We start from the raw sequence: 16,404 nt of genomic DNA on the forward strand, positions 1-16,404 counted from the left end.
TTTTCGTAAAGAAATAATGAAAACAAAAACTGCTTTACTACAGCTAACCTTTTAAGTGGACAGAAGCACTGCAGTAGCAGCCTCCAGCTTCGTTGGATATAGTACACTGGTACTCGCCAGCATCTGAAAAATCACAGTTGAAAATATGGAGCTCAAATACTGATTCTTTTGGAACCAGCGAATACTTTTTGCCACTACGAATTTCCTTTTTGTTCTTTGAAAAGGTTACATCAAAAGGCGGTGTGCCCAGTACTTCGCAGAAGAGCTTCACGTCAAAACCTTTCACCACTTCAACTGGCTCAAATACAGTTTTAAAAGTGGGGGCCTCTACAATTGAAAAATAAATGTAGGATAAAGCGTTTAATTTCATACCAGGTATTCCAAACTATTGAACTATTCCAAACGGATCAAAAAGACTAACCTTTCACTTTAACATCAATACTGCAGCTCTCACTACCTGCCTCATTGGTAGCCTCACAAACATAAATTCCAGAGTCCTCAACAGTAGAATCCATAATATCAAGAGTTGATATTCCATCTACAAATGAAATGTCATATTTGCCACTTGTTGTAATGTCATTTCCATCCAAGTACCAGGTGACTTTGATTTCAGGTGTGCCAGCTATCTGACACTGAAACGTTGTTGACTCTCCTTTTCTTAACATGGAAAATGGACCTGGCTTCTTAACAAACCGCGGGGGCTCTATACACAGACAAAAAAATCCAAATATTGAGACACGTATCCCTACAATTCAAAAATAACTATAGAGGCTTAGAAAAGTAAAGAAAGCAAACCTTTAACAAAGAGAGCTGATTTGCAAGTTGCCGTTCCAACATCATTGCTAACTTGAACTGTGTAATTTCCAGAATCGGCAACTTTGACTGATGTCAACTCAAGGATACTTGAGGACTCATCCTTCCAAACGGAACGATTTGCTCCTGAAAGAAGTTCTTTGCTCTCCTTAAACCATTTTATCACCATGGGAGTTGTGCCACCCATTAGGGCTTTCAACTGAACTCTAGAGCCTGGAAGAATATCTTGGGACAAAGGCTTCTCGAGAAAATATGGTGGTTCTAAAACAGGCAAATAATAAAGTTAACTTAATAAGCCTGGAGTTCATTTTTTCCCCCAAATTTTCTAAAAAAAAACCCAATAATAATTCATACCTTTAACAGTTAAATATCCACTGCACTGGCTCTTTCCTGCTTTGTTGGTGGCGGCACATATATAATTTCCACTGTCTGAACCTTCAAGTTCATTTATTTCCATGAAAGCTATATTATCATGGAAAGAATATTTGTGCTTCGCACTGGGTACAATCTCCTTATCATCCTTTAACCATTTAATGGTTATAGGATGGGAGCCAGAAACTATGCATTCAAGATTGACAAAAGATCCTTTGACGCTGTCCTTTTTCTTCAGTTTCTTTGTAAATGATGGCGGTATTATCAGATCTAATTAACACAGAAAGAAAATATTGTGTTATCTAAACGTACAGTTTCTAAGTGACTTAACAAGGGGCAAAATCTAACTATGTAAAGAATACTGAACTATACCAACCTAAAACATTGACAGATGCAGTGCAAGCACTTTTGCCAACATCGTTTTGGACCTCAAATGTATATTCTCCACTATCATTCTTGTCTGTTGAAGTAATTTTAAGGACTGAAACATTTTCAGTAAAACTGATCTTATATTTATGTCCAAATTTTAACTCGTTTCCATCTTTGAACCATTTGGCTGTGATTTCCTTGGTTCCTGAAAATTTACACTGTAGGGTCGCTGGATCACCTTCGGTGACGTCTACAGAGACAGTCTTGTCAATAATTGTAGCGGGTTCTGTTACGAGTAGGGAAAAATAACATTTAGGTTGTTTTTTCCATGTGTAAGAAAGTGCATATGAACTAATCTAAACTCGGTGTACAAAACTAAAGGGACCAACCTTTTACTGCCAACACAGCAGAACACCTCTGAACACCTGCATCGTTTTTAGCCTCACAAGTATACTTGCCACCTAGATTGCTTTTAACAGATGATATGTGTAAGGTGGCTACATTGTTTTTAAATATTGCTTTTATGTTTTCATCTTCCATGACTTCATCATTATCCTTCCACCATGAAATGGTGATGGGTTGGGAACCTCTAACAGAACATTGAAAGGCAACCAATCCTCCAATAAGAGAGCTGAGGTTTTCAAGTTTTCTTGTAAATGTTGGAGGTTCTGAAGAAAAGAAAATTATAATTTTTAACAGTATATCTAAAACTGAACTCCCTTTTAAAAATATCTTGCTCATTTTCCAGGTTTACTAACCTTTCAAGTTCACCAGGGAGCTACATGTACAACCTCCTACATCATTAAACACCCTGCACTGATATTCTCCAGCATCTGTGGAGTCAAATCTGAGAATGTTAAGGCTCAACAAATTATCCTGGAAAAAGGTCTTGTACTTTCTACCGCTCCGAATTGGTTTGTTGTCTTTGAACCATGATACTTCAAATGGTGGTGAACCTGTAATTTCTCCTTCCAAAGTTACGTCTGAATCTCTCATGACTTCGGTGTTATGGAAGTCTTTAACAAATGATGGGGGCTCTGTTGTATGAACAAAAAGTTCTGTTCGATTAATATAATGTGCAAGATCGAAATAGGAATGTTTTATAAGATATAAGAGTAAAGAATAACACACCTTTAACTATGACGGCACAGCTGCATATATCTGTACCAGCTTCATTTTTAGCTTGACACACGTATTCACCAATATCCTCAAGATTTAGACTAAAGATTTTAAGAAGTGCAACGGAGTTTGAGAAAGTCATACTGCAAGCATCACTCTCTTTAATCTCCTTGTCATTTTTAAACCATGTAATTTTAATAGGAAGGGTTCCAGCTACTTTACACTCCAGCTGTACAGCATCATCCTTTTTCAGGAGTTGGGATGGCTCTAGCTTCTGAGTGAAATGTGCTGGTTCTGTAGGATTGAAATAACAATTATTAAGACAAAACCTGTGGCGCACAATAAGAGAAAAAGAAAAACCGTAAAGAGAATGCAAACCTTTCACAAACACGTTTGCACTGCATTCCACAGCACCAGCCATATTGCTGACTTTGCAGACATAATTTCCTGATTCGGAGCTTTTAACTGCGTAGAGTTCCAAAGAGCTGGTGGTATTTTCCTTGGCAATGTAGCAGGAACCTCCGGTTTTCATTTCTTCCACACCCTTAAACCATTTAATAGTTAGAGGTGGTGTTCCTTTAAAAGTGGTTTTTAGACAAACCGTAGATCCTGGAAGGGCATCTTGCGGCTCTGGTTTTGTTATAAAACATGGTGGTTCTAGATGCATGAAGAGAAGACATTTAACCAACCAATACATAAGAATGATAACACTGAAAGATAAAAGATGAAGAAGTAGAAGAAGAAGAAGAGGAAGAAGAAGAAAAGAAGAAGCTAATAACCAAACCTTTCACAGATATGGTTCCTTTAGTGTCTTTGGTTCCTGCAGAATTTGTTGCTCTACAGATATAAACTCCAGCATCATTCATGTCTAGCCGACTTATCTCCAAGGAGGCAGTACCTTCCACAAATGAGATCTTGTGTTTATCAGGGGACATTTCTTCGCCATTTTTAAACCAAGCAACTTTCATTGGCAAAGAACCAGAGACCTTGCATTCCAATCGACAGAGGACGTTTACTACACTGTCAACATCTCGAAGGGATTTGCTAAAAGATGGGGGAATGGTTCGATCTGTTTGCAACAGAAAGAAATAGGTTTATTTTAAAATCACATGGATTTCGGGAGATCTCCACTGCTGCTCTTGTAATGGTTACGATTGATACTGACCTAATACTGTGAAGGTGGTCTTGCAGCTGCTACTACCCACATCATTGGACACTTCAAATACATATTCGCCACTATCCTGAATCTCAGCCGAGTAGAACTTCAAAGAAGCAACATTATTTTTAAAGCTGATCCTATACTTTTTACCCGAAGTAATCTCTTTCCCATTTTTCAGCCATTTTACTTTAAGTTCTGGTGTGCCTGACACAGTGCACTCCAAAGTGGCTGGGTCTCCAGCAGTCACTTGGATAAGTTCAGCATTGTCTACTACTTTTGCAGGTTCTAAAATAAAATTAGATAAAAGTTTGTTAAGTAAGAACCTTGAAGCATGGTTCATCGATAGTTAGAACACAAGAGGTTTATGACTAACTGACCTTTTACCACCAACTCGCCAAAACAAGTTTGACTTCCTGCATCATTTTCAGCAACGCAAGTGTACTTTCCAGCACTATTAAGTTGCACATTGCTGATATGCAGAGTTGCAACACTATTGTCAAATGTCATTCTAAGTCTGTTATCTTCCCGGACGACATCTCTTCCTTTCATCCAGGTCACAGTGATAACCTCAGACCCTTTCACAACAGCTTGTAAGGAAATGTTGTTGCCAACTACAGCGGCGACGTTTTCAATCTTCTTCACAAATGATGGTGGTTCTGATTTAAAGAAGAGCAGTATGTTGTGAATCTTTATTCTTCATATACACCCTAATAAATACCTAATTGTTCTACCTTCAGCTATGTGATAAATAGATGAAGTTGACTTCTTAATGCTTACGTTTATCTCAGCACTTGCAAGAGTACCTTTCTAATATAGAAAATGGGGAGGTTTATCCATCTCTCTATGCCAGTTTTCTAACATAAGGCATTATATTGTGGTGCACTTTTGGCTCAAAGTCCTTTTTTTGTACCAAACATGAGCCGCAACCCCCACATTGTGCAAATGTAGGTGGGGGGTGTTCCAGGGCAGAGATATTTTAGCCCTATATATTTATTATAACTCAGTTTTCTAGCATGAGTTATAATGAAAAGATAGATCTCTATTCTGGGACAGGGACATGGACCTGATACATCACTTGTTCCGTGCACCAGGTGGGGCTTTTATGTCATATGCCTTTTTAAACCTGCCCCAATATGCGTGATACAATACCTTAATGTCACAAGTACCTACATGAAAGTGTGAATTAAAATAATCTCTACTGCAAAAATAATGAGTAAATTGATGACCATGATATATAAATGTTGTGATGGATATGCGGACATGGCTTATCTTCGGGTTTCTGACACTGTTTACAGATTTTGAACTGAGGGTAACATGTGAATGCCTATTTCTTCTCTGCAATATGGGAATTTCATCAGCTCATAGTAAAATATGTGTCATATAATCTACAGTAGAGTTTTGTGCTGGAAACAATGTGAGGCACTAGTAAGTGGTATCTCATGATGATGTTGATTCCATGAAGGCCCCAAAATCTATACAAATACAGTGTGAACATACCTGAAGCCCAGTAAAGCATAAGCATATGATATCCCTGAGCCATAATGTACAGACAAAGTATAAGATTGCATTCAATTCTCACTAGGTTTCCACATAAGTCTTCCAGGTTAGGTAAGCACAAGATTTTTTTGCAGCTTTTGTTTCTTGCGGGTTACGAATATTGTTTAGTTTTGCCATAAAGAGTTGTAGTGATGTTAGAAGAGAGAAGAAAGCCATTTCAAGAAAAATACTAACCTTTAAGTTTGTACGTTGCACTGCAAGCACATTTGCCAACTTCATTGGCTACAATACACTCATATTCACCAACATCTGCACTATTGAATGAAGAGATTTCCAGACAAGCAAGAGACTTTTGGTATGCCAGCCTGTATTTTTTACTACTTCGTATTTGCTTCTTATCTTTGTACCAGCTAATTTCAAAAGGTCCAGTGCCGGACAATTCACACTGAAGAGTAGTATTAGATCCTTTTACTATTTCTGCTGGTTCAAGCTTTTTGATGAAACAAGGGGGTTCTAGAAAAGTATTACATTAGCAAAAAAGTGTTACCATAGAAAAGTATCAGTTTATGTATAATACCAACCTAGCATTAAGAAGAAACAAACCTTTAACAATAATTTCGGAAGTGCAACTTTCGCATCCAGCATCATTAAGCGCTTCACAAGTGTAACTTCCGCTGTCCTCCACCTTCATGTTGGTAATATCTAGCACAGCATTGGAGGCGTCGAAAGACATTGTGTACATCTCACTTTGGATAAGTGCTGTATTGTTCTTGAACCAAGTCACATGGATTTCAGGTGACCCTTTGATTTTGCACTGCAGATGTGCAGATTCACCCTGCCTTAGCAAATAAGATGGTTCCACCTTTTTCACAAAAGATGGTGGTTCTACAAAAAGAGTTTCAGAAAGAGAAGATGCTAAATAAGAAGATTTTTGCCGCAAATGAAAAGAGACCCAGATAAGAGTTGGAGCTTGCCATGTATAGCCCTTTTTACATTGTCTTTGGTCAGACACAACTCATTCATTCATTCACGCTGCTTGGTTACTGTCCAAAAATCTCATACAGTACTTTCACACTGACAGGAACACACATTAGAGTTGTGGTACAGACAGAAGACAGGAAAAAAGAAACATACTACAGCTAGTGAAATACCTACTCTTAAAGATGGCTAATAAATAGATCCTTGTACTAAAATTCCTAAGAAAAAAATCATCTGACCTCTTACTTTGATATATGTCATGTATTTCTGTAATGTGTGTTGTGTGTCTTACCTCTTATAGTCACCACTGAAGAAGTTGAGTTACTTCCTGCATCATTAGTGGCAGTGCACACATAATTTCCAGAGTCCTTGATCTTAGCAACAGGTATTTCAAGAGAAGCTACTTTGTCTTCAAAATATATTTTATAATCCTTTCCAGGATGAAGCTTGTGACCATCTTTGGTCCAGGATGCTGTCACCTTCCAGTCTTCATCTACTTGGCACTCAAGGCGAATCGTTTTATTCACAGCAGAACGTAAAGGTTCAAGCTCTTTGATGAAATGTGGCTTGTCAATGACTATCAATTCGGCTTGGCAGGTATCTGTTCCAAACTTGTTTGAAGCTTTGCAAGAGTAGGTTCCTTTATCGGCAGTGGTAAGACTTAAGAACTCTAGAACATGTTTGTTATTTGCAGCTGAGATCTGACAGGTCTCTGAAGGAGCGATGGGCAAACCATCTTTCTGCCATATGGCATCAATGACTGGTGTACCTGACACTGTAGCTTGGAATTTAGCTTTCTTACTTACAAAAGAAGTTACAGACTCTGGTCTGGTTATAAAAGAAGGAGGAAAGGCTTCTGCAAAAAAGAACAAAGGGTTCAGTATTTCGAAAGTACTTTCAAGACATCACATCTGTATATTTGTTATAAAAGAGAAAATATATTAACCGTTTTGAAGATTCAGAAAAAGTTGGCCAATAAAATGGTCAACATAAAAAGCTAACCAAAGAATTGATTTACATGAATTCCTTTTTATGGTGCTATATAAAGTACGTTTACACTATATCAAACAGTAAAATGTACACCCATAAGTCAGCTTTAGGTTTAGGTGGATCCCCGAATTTCATCCTCCTTTCCCCACTGGTTATTATTTTTCAAGACAGATTTGGTCCCCTGGTTTACCAAAAAGTAAACCGTACACCCATAGTTTAGCTTTAGGTTTAGCCCCGAATTCCATCCACCTTTCCCCAGTGTTTATTATTTTTCAAGAAAGATTTGGTACCCTTGTTTATTGAAAAGTAAAATGTTCAGCATTAGATTACCTTTAAGCTTAGCCCGGAATTCCATCCTCCCCTTCCCAATAGTTATTATTTTTCAAGACAGTTTTGGTAAATTTTTAATGCAAGAACTTTTTCTCCAAATTCTATTTAGTAAAGATTGAAATGAAAGGTTCTCATTAACCAAAATATGTTATGAAACTGTAAAGACTCCCAAGACCCCAAAGAAGAGTAAATGTTTCTTTGAAAACCCATAGGTGAATGTGTTTTTCTAAATTTTAAATCCTATAATATTACCAATGTTTTTGTGATAAGACATTGGTAAAATATGATTTTTTTCAATTCAGATGCCCAACTTGGCAAGTGATTCCCATAAAGAAAGAATAATTTGTGAACGAGGTGCTGTTGTCATTTACTCACCAGTCACAGTCAATGTTGCAGTAGAGCTTACACTACCAAACTGGTTTGAAGCTTTGCAACTGTATTCGCCGCAGTCAACAACTTGAGGTTTTAGAACTTCCAGAGTAGAGACGTAGTTAGAAGTCTTCAAAGAGTACTTGTCGCTTTCATAGATTTCACGTCCAGACTTGAACCACTGGAACCTTACGTCAGGTGCAGGCTCTGTTTCACAGGTGAAGAACGCAGAGTGTCCAAGCGCAACTTCCAATGACTCGATCCTCTTTTTCAGCACAGGAGCTGTGGAAAAGAAAGATAACACCAGGTAAGTTTTTAGGTAAAAAACAAACAAACAGGAAAATGTTAAATATAAAATGACTGAAAAGTGAATAATCCAGAAAAAGTGAAGGGAGGGTATCTGTGTGGATGAAAGTAAATGGTTAGCGGTGACAACTTATCCTTACAGAAAAATCATGTGAACATGCACAAAATGTGGTTTATTATGTCAGAGTGAAAATAGCTGAAAATAGAAAAACTCATTAGATTATTGAACCGGAAAGTGATCACTGAGGAAATGGAAAATGTCAAGTGTTTTTACGGCATGCATTTACGTCTTCATTTCATAACTGTGATTTGTAGAAGGAGATGAGAACATAATAAAAGTGACAAAGTGCAATGACATAGAAAGATACAGAATTGTGAACTGTGCAATACACTGGTTTGTGGATATGGGGAATGAAATGCACAAACAGTTATGGTTAGATTTAGTCTAGAATAGTGTGTTACTAAGTAATTTACCTAGACTCAGAATTATCAAAGGCTGTTCATTTTTTGTAGAACTTTGAAAATATTGTCAATTTGCTACCTTGGACAACCTCTACTATAGCATGATAAGAACCCCCCACCCTTTTTGTGACCACACTGATACTAAAAGCTGTATCTATAGAAATTCTAAGACACTAGTTAGCTTCCTTTATTATTATAGATGGATTTAGGTGGTCCCATAATAGAGACAATTCGTACTCCTGCCCCACATGATCAGTTCAACTAAGGAAGCCATAGTGGTTGTTCAAACTAGATGTGTCTTCCAACAAACCACATATATATAGATATGAAACGCGTTAGTGCTAAATACATTAGATCAGGCTTGTAAAAGTAATACATTATTTTACTAATTGTTATTGGGAACACTGAATTATTTTTTTCATGTGGCCTAATATATGTTCATTACTGTTAAGGCCTAAAGATAGAAAGTTATACCTTTTCTAAACAGCTTTTGATATTCTTCTAATAATCTATAAACTGAAATAAAATGTATTTGGCATTTTATTAGGACTATAGATAACTGTGATCCATATAATTTTTTGGTGTTTTAGTTATTCGGTAAGGCTGAGCTCTTAAATAATAAAAGTCAACATTTCCCATATTAGCCCTTTCCCTTCCCCTACAATTAACATATCGCTTGCTTAGGTGCCAAAATGGATTTTGCTTCGGTTTTTTTTTATATCCCAATGTAGAGCATTTGATTTAAAAGAAGATAACTCAGCCTTTGATAGATAATGAAATAAATTAATAAACACTTGGAAATAAGTATTCATTTTATTGGGAGAGTTTAAAGGCAATCTGGCACATTGTAAATGTATAAAATATACTATCTGCAAGCAGCATGTTATAGAGGAGGAGAAGTTAAGCAGATTGATATAAAGATTGGTGGGAAAAGATTCTTTAACTAGTATTTCATTCCTTTATAACCCTGCTCATCTTAAGCTTAGGAGTCCAGGGGGCAATCCTAAATATGATTGACAAATATCTTGTAAATCAATCATTAAATAGGACCACTCGTGACTCCAGGGAATAGAAAGACTATAGGAAGGGCATAGAAAGACTACAAAACTATACATCAGTCTACTCCGCTCCTCCAGCTCTATAATATGCGGCCTGCAGAGCTGACACAATGTTCAATGTGACAGTTTCCCTTTAATCAATGAAGAATGGCTATGAACAAGATGAACAAGCCATAAATCTAAAATAGTATATGATTAGTTTTTGTGTAGCATAGCATAGGTATTGGCGACAGTCACCAATAATGACTCTTGCCCTCCTATACTATACGATATATATTAGCAGACATGTGTTATTCAATTATCCCCATAATCCAACCTCTTTTAACTACTGTGAGAGTCGCTGATGTTGTTGATTTGCCAGCGTCATTCAAAGCCTCACACGTGTACTCTCCTTGGTGTAAATCCATATGTACATTGCTGATTACTAATGTATAGATATCATCATTCTCTGAACAAATGAACTCTATGCCTGAAGACAACAATTTACCCATAAAATACCAGTTCACACTCTTAGCATTGGCTATAACAGTCTTAAGAGTAACAGAGCTACCCTCATCAGCAGCAACGTCTATTAAAGTTTGCCTGATCAATGGAGTATCTTCCTCATATATTTCCCCAGGTTTTTCTAATTTTTTTACTATATCCATTTGGCCCTCAAATGTCACGGTCACAGACATAACCTCATCTGTGTAATAAGCTGCACCTACGTCCTTTATCTCAGTGTTAACCAAAACCATAGCAGAGGTATCTTTAGGAGATATATGCTCAAATTCTCCTGCCTCCGTTGATACAGCAAGTTGACTTATTTCAAGGTTTTTTGTCACTAAGTTTCCAAGGTTTTCTCGATTTTCACATTCCAAACTCTTCTTTTCTTCACATATTACAGCCCGCAACGCAGCACTTAGTTCAGACTTAAGGTCAGCCTTTTGAGGATAAACATTAGGAAGTGATAGAATGATTTCTTCAGTGGCAAAATTGCTCGATGTGATCAAGCAGGAACATAAGATATGATTTGATTCTTTGATCCTTTGAATATTTCTAATGTGAATATCTTCCAAATGATTCAAAAATTGTGCAGAAAAGATATGTGGTTTGGTGTGTAAGGCAGCATATAAGGCACTTTTAACATGACCTTTAATTTCAAGACTAAAACTTTTTGGTTCTTCAGAAATAATGTCTTCTTTAGAAAAAGTCTCCAGATCAAATACTTCAGAGGCACCCATAGTCTGACCTACTTGAAACTCCACACTTAAATTTTCTGCGTCTGATTTTTCTACTGTCTTTAAATGTTCTTCTTGTATGGAGTGCTTTTCCTCAAGAACTAAGGGTAATCTTATTGACTGTCCTTCCTGGATTCTAGAAGCATAGTCTTGCTGAGCTTCATCTAAAAGTTTAACACTTTCAGTTGTAATACCATGATTCTCCACACAATGACTCTCTAAGGGGAATGTAAGTTCATTTAAAATATCACATGTAGATATTTCAGTATCGGGCACAGAACTGGCATGACCCTCATCAATGGTCCGTCTTTCATCGGTGGTACATAGTTGGATAACAGGTTGGTAGTCTTCTTTCTGTAGACTACCTCTTTGCTCTTTTTGTGCTATAACTAGGTCTTCTTTTGGAAGTAGAACAAAGTCTTCTACAACATTAGCCAATCTAAGATGTTCGTGTTCTAAAACATTTGTAGGATTTACACTTTCAGTATCTGTTTGCAGAGTTTTTACAGACTCTGCCGAAAGAAGTCTTTTATCTTCTATAAGCAAGGAGCAGTTGTAGCTTTTCTCCATTTTGTTTGATGCAATGTGTGACTCGGGATCTGTCAAAGTAAGCTGCTCTTCTTTGGGTAACATAAATTCTGAATTTATAGTTTGGAGATGTAAAAGTGGTAATTGTTCTTTGGAAAAACTCAATGTTACTTCCTCACCAATAGATTCTACATGACCTGTATCTAAACACAAAATGGGAAGCCTTTCATCAGACAGCGAAGAGAGAAGATAGACTGGGCTTTTGGCGAGTTCTGCTTGGTCTTCTGGTGGAATATCAAAAGAGAAGGGTTCTTCACTTCTTAGCTGATCCTGAGAGTCTACCACTTGTATATTAATAGGTTGTTCCTGTTCGATTACAAATTCTGCAATGAGTCCATCTTCACTCCCTGAGATTGGTGATGTATGTTCACATTGAATTTGTTTTCTTTCTTCTGAAACTGAACTGCTTGCTAAAAATGGTTCCTTCAGAAAAACAGCTTTAGCGCCTTCACCTTGTTCATAATCCAGTTCTTTCTCCTTTAACATGGTATGTTGGGATTCTATTGTTGATATTTCTAAAGGATCTAATGATACAGTCTCTGCTCTTGTAGGCAAATGCGACATATCTATCTCTCTAAGTTGTGGACTTTCTTGTCTTAGCAACTGCTCCTCATAGGACATGATGTGCTTCGCTTCTTCCATAACTGCTCCATACTTTGTTTTTTCTTCACTTTTTACATTTGCGTTTTCAATTCTAAGATAACTATCTTTTAATTCAGATTCCTTATGTGTTGATGTTATCTCTTCAGTCACAGATACTTGTAGTGGCTGAATTTGTGATTCAGTTAACTCTTCAATGACAGGACCTGCAATCTCTTTATCCTGCTGCTCAATTATGTTTTCTGAAACTAAAGAAGCAGTTAAAGGGATGAGTTCCTTCTCATTGGATTTAAGATATATTGCTTGTTGTTCTACAGCTAGTAATTCCTGTACTGTGTCAACTTCTTCTCTTTCCGCAGAGTATTTTCCTTCTGTCCCAATTGTATACAGCATTGTATCCCGTTCCTGTAGTCCAGCCCATGCATCACCAGATAGATTAACAGCATATAATCGTGTTTCAGTAGTCTCCTGTATAGAAGATTTTTTGTAAGACTTTTTTGTAAGGCTTTTGTTGGTTGATGGATCGGTCACCTCCAGTTTTGCATCTATTTGTTTTCTAACCTCTATAGTTTGTACCGTAAGATATGAGCTACATATTGTCTCACCTTGCTCATTAGTAGCAATGCATGTATATTCTCCCTCATTAGCTTTATTCACATAAGGAATAATGCAACTATATTCATTGTCATCATATACAAAGGTGTAAGTCTCACTAGAACTTAACATGTTTCCATTGTGCAGCCACTGAATTTTAGGCTTGGGGAACCCACTAACAATAACTGATAATTTGACTACGTCTCCTATTTTGGCCTCTACTGAAGATAGCTGCTGTATGAAGATCGGAAAGCTAACTTCTTTTTTAATCTCTAATTTACTTGAGTATAAAGATGTTTCAGGCATAGATTCAAGAGTTCTAGCATTGGGTTTTAAATGCAGGTTGCTTTTGTAGGTTTCTGTTGTCTCCTCCTCTGCAGATATTACAAAAGAACTAGACACGTCTGCACAAAAAAAGAAGTTAATAATATTATATTACTATTTATCCAGTACTGAATTACTCATTCAACATTCATTTCAGATTTCTTTAGTTCTCTATTCAGTTTGATGTATACAATATTAGTAAGCAAATTCATAAAGAAAATCTTATTTTAATTATTGATATCCAATAATTGATATGCAAACTGTTTGGAACCGTTTTGGTTATTAGATATAATACATCTATTTTTTATAATTTTTTTTTTATTTCAGAAAATGTTTTCACAGGTCATGAGGACATTTCAGTACATAGCATGGATGCTGCAGTGATAAACATCATACCTGTTGTAGATTTGGAGAAAAACAACTTTGAAGTCTTATGCAGATGAGGCAGTTTGGTGGGCTGGGGTTGCCCCTTCATCTCTAAGCACTGCTCTTGCTGCTCCAGCTGGAATGGTGATGTCAAAACAGTCAAAGGATCAACTCTGACTGCACTGGGTAGCACAAGCAAGAGAAGGTAGGGTTTAAGTGGCAAGAGTAGTGCTCCAGGATGCTGAAAGTGCAGTCCCGGTGTGCGCCATTTCAATAAGCCTTCAAAGTTATTTTTCTCCAAATCTACAAAAGTGACACACGTAACAAAGGTATGTTATTTATCACTGTGCTCTGTAATATGGTGGTGAAAGCGGAATACACTTGGGGGAGGTGATAGATATCCTTTAAGAACAAGACGTATGAGATAAAAGTCCTAGTTTAAGATTGTGTAAATCATAAAGGCCTTGTCTGGTTTGTCCCAATAAGGTACAGTATATGAACAGGAGTTGTCTAATGCAAACAACCTCTTAAATCCACAAATCCAGCATTGGTGAGATTTGCCGCATAAACATCTGTCAGACTTCTGATCTGTCACTTTCTCATATTGTGTTGTTATATGCTGTGAGATGTGATATACCGTCAGATGATGAACTACATCATGCGCCAAATCTCAGCAAATAGGGCCTTGCTTTCCACCAGATTCCATTTCCTTTAGTAAATATTTGCATTTCTGTTTTACAACAACTTTTTCATGTTGCTTTTTCCTTTCATATACAGAGCTACTTTAAAGTAAACTTGTCAAGTGATTTTTGCCTCCCTGTTTTAGAGAAGTACATAAAATAGATACAGAAGCTGTGCTATGTAATATATGTGTTTGTGTGATTTTGATACGGATTTGAAGGTAAAAAGCAGAGCATATCGTAATGAGGCTTCTAGGAGAGACACTGAGAGCCCTGATTACCCTGCAGTGATTGACAGTCTTCTATGTACACACTGATACAGGGAGACCTGTCAATCACTGGATGGGGTGGGATAAACAGGACTCTCACTGGCTCTCCTAGGAGGACTGTAAGGATTTACTCTGCTTTTGACTCCAAATTACATAAACTTATATATACCAGAGCTGAACTTCCAAATTCGAAACTTCGAAACTCAGACATCACCTGCCAGTTTGCCTTAATACTATAGACAGTAGTTTACTACAGCTCCATTTCACTGTCAAACAATGGATCTACCAGCATAGCTGTAAGGGGGCATTCACACGGAGTAACGCCGGGCGTGTATCACAGCCGTACACGCCGCCGTTACAGCAGACTGCCGAACACTTCCCATTCACTTCAATGGGAACGCTCGTAAACGCCGCTGTTACGAGCGCTCTCATTGAAGTGAATGGGAAGTGTTCGGCAGTCTGCCGTAACGCCGGCGTGTACGGCTGTGATACACGCCCGGCGTTACTCCGTGTGAATGCCCCCTTAGTGTGTAACCGTCATCAGTACACACATCTGGACCCAAAGTACAGCAGAATTCTGAATTTACGTCTGTCTGTACAGTAAGCTAAAACATTATGGAATTAAAAACTGGAAGAAGATAAGCAAAGGAAATGATTTCCAAAAGACCAAATCTGGGAAAATACTATAAAATGTTATTTGAATACAGTTTTCTATTAAGATGTGAATTCTTTAAAAAATTCAAAAACAAAGGAACTGTTAGACATCTTTTTCTTATTTTATTACATGAACAACATTGTACAATGTGAGATGCAAACAGCAGCATAAACGGACAATGCAAATATTTACTCAGATGCTCATTACTGTATAATCTCTATTGTCTGGAAAATAAGTCAATGGATGGGATAAAATTACTAAATCATCATATTATTGTCATAAAAGGGTTTGCCACATTAACAATAGATCATCATTATCACAATAGTAGGGTCAAAGAAACTACTAAACACTTATATAATTTGATGCCACAAATATGGAATAATACTCAAAACTTGAGACTATGCCCACTTTTATATAGAAGATGACATTGAGACAATCCAATGCTATATTTATTTTAGGACAAAATCCATTTGGCGATATTCGTTGAAGAGGAACCCAGTAATGTGCTCTATTTTTTTTAATAACACAGACTTATACATTTATATGGAAGTCCAACATATGAGTAAATTGTTTTAAAAATAAAGAGATGACAAAAAATAAAAGCAACTTTGCAATATAACAGTATTTGTAGGGTTCCTGTTCTGACCGATCCCAGTAAGGTAAGCAGGATACATGTGTGTATGTAAATACACTAACAAAGAGTTTATATTACATAGACACTTCTATTTTGAGTTCGTGAGTACATATCTTTGTGATCAGCCGCATAGATAAAATATGCAAATTATCATATCTGTCAACCCGGACACTTCTCAATAAAGAAGACTAATCCATCTAGATTGGCTAACATAAGGTAATTTGCATACTTTATTCCCACAATGCACCATCTGAAAGTATATCTCCATATCCACCAATGCGTATTAGGTCTCTTCAATGAGAAGGCATACCCCTCTTACACAATACCATACAGAAACTCACTAAACTGACAAACACAAGATCAACAAAGGTCATACAGAAAATGATCCTAAACATTTATTATATTACTGCATTACCAGTTCCTAACATGTTGTGAATATTTACACTGAAAACACATAAGGTTTAACTAACCCCAGTTTCTCATCAAAGCTTATGGTAAAGAACACATATGGCAAAATGGCAGTGATCATATATTTGACACCTCGTGTCATCAAGTTTCATAGTGTGCAAAATTATCAGCTTGGAAAACGAATTTTGTTTTTGCCTATGTATTTCTATGTTATAGTAAGTGAAGCAATTGTTTCTGCAGTTCC

The 16,404-nt window shown here is 36.9% G+C and overlaps 2 protein-coding genes across 2 annotated transcripts in view; both read right to left on the reverse strand.

Annotated features, from left to right (window-relative positions):
• Positions 1 to 16,404, reverse strand: part of TTN (titin) — a 229,028-nt gene that overhangs the window by 158,983 nt on the left and 53,641 nt on the right. Inside the window, exons 44-59 of the mRNA XM_075286035.1 lie at positions 8,003 to 8,278; positions 6,600 to 7,163; positions 5,933 to 6,214; positions 5,564 to 5,842; positions 4,210 to 4,488; positions 3,839 to 4,117; positions 3,458 to 3,742; positions 3,052 to 3,330; positions 2,686 to 2,967; positions 2,313 to 2,591; positions 1,944 to 2,222; positions 1,562 to 1,840; positions 1,168 to 1,455; positions 796 to 1,074; positions 422 to 703; positions 49 to 327 (exon numbers count right to left, since the gene is read on the reverse strand). Coding sequence (XP_075142136.1) covers positions 49 to 327; positions 422 to 703; positions 796 to 1,074; positions 1,168 to 1,455; positions 1,562 to 1,840; positions 1,944 to 2,222; positions 2,313 to 2,591; positions 2,686 to 2,967; positions 3,052 to 3,330; positions 3,458 to 3,742; positions 3,839 to 4,117; positions 4,210 to 4,488; positions 5,564 to 5,842; positions 5,933 to 6,214; positions 6,600 to 7,163; positions 8,003 to 8,278 — 4,770 coding nt within the window. The remainder of the gene's footprint in view (positions 1 to 48; positions 328 to 421; positions 704 to 795; positions 1,075 to 1,167; positions 1,456 to 1,561; positions 1,841 to 1,943; positions 2,223 to 2,312; positions 2,592 to 2,685; positions 2,968 to 3,051; positions 3,331 to 3,457; positions 3,743 to 3,838; positions 4,118 to 4,209; positions 4,489 to 5,563; positions 5,843 to 5,932; positions 6,215 to 6,599; positions 7,164 to 8,002; positions 8,279 to 16,404) is intronic.
• Positions 9,891 to 16,180, reverse strand: LOC142216796 (titin-like). Its single transcript, XM_075284825.1, has 2 exons — positions 16,168 to 16,180; positions 9,891 to 13,228 (listed from the first exon to the last, which is right to left on the reverse strand). Exons 1-2 carry the CDS (start codon positions 16,178 to 16,180, stop codon positions 10,113 to 10,115), a joined length of 3,129 nt encoding a protein of 1,042 aa, XP_075140926.1. The 3' UTR covers positions 9,891 to 10,112.

This window comes from Leptodactylus fuscus, chromosome 8, assembly GCF_031893055.1.
Source record: "Leptodactylus fuscus isolate aLepFus1 chromosome 8, aLepFus1.hap2, whole genome shotgun sequence".
Taxonomy (NCBI): domain Eukaryota; kingdom Metazoa; phylum Chordata; class Amphibia; order Anura; family Leptodactylidae; genus Leptodactylus; species Leptodactylus fuscus.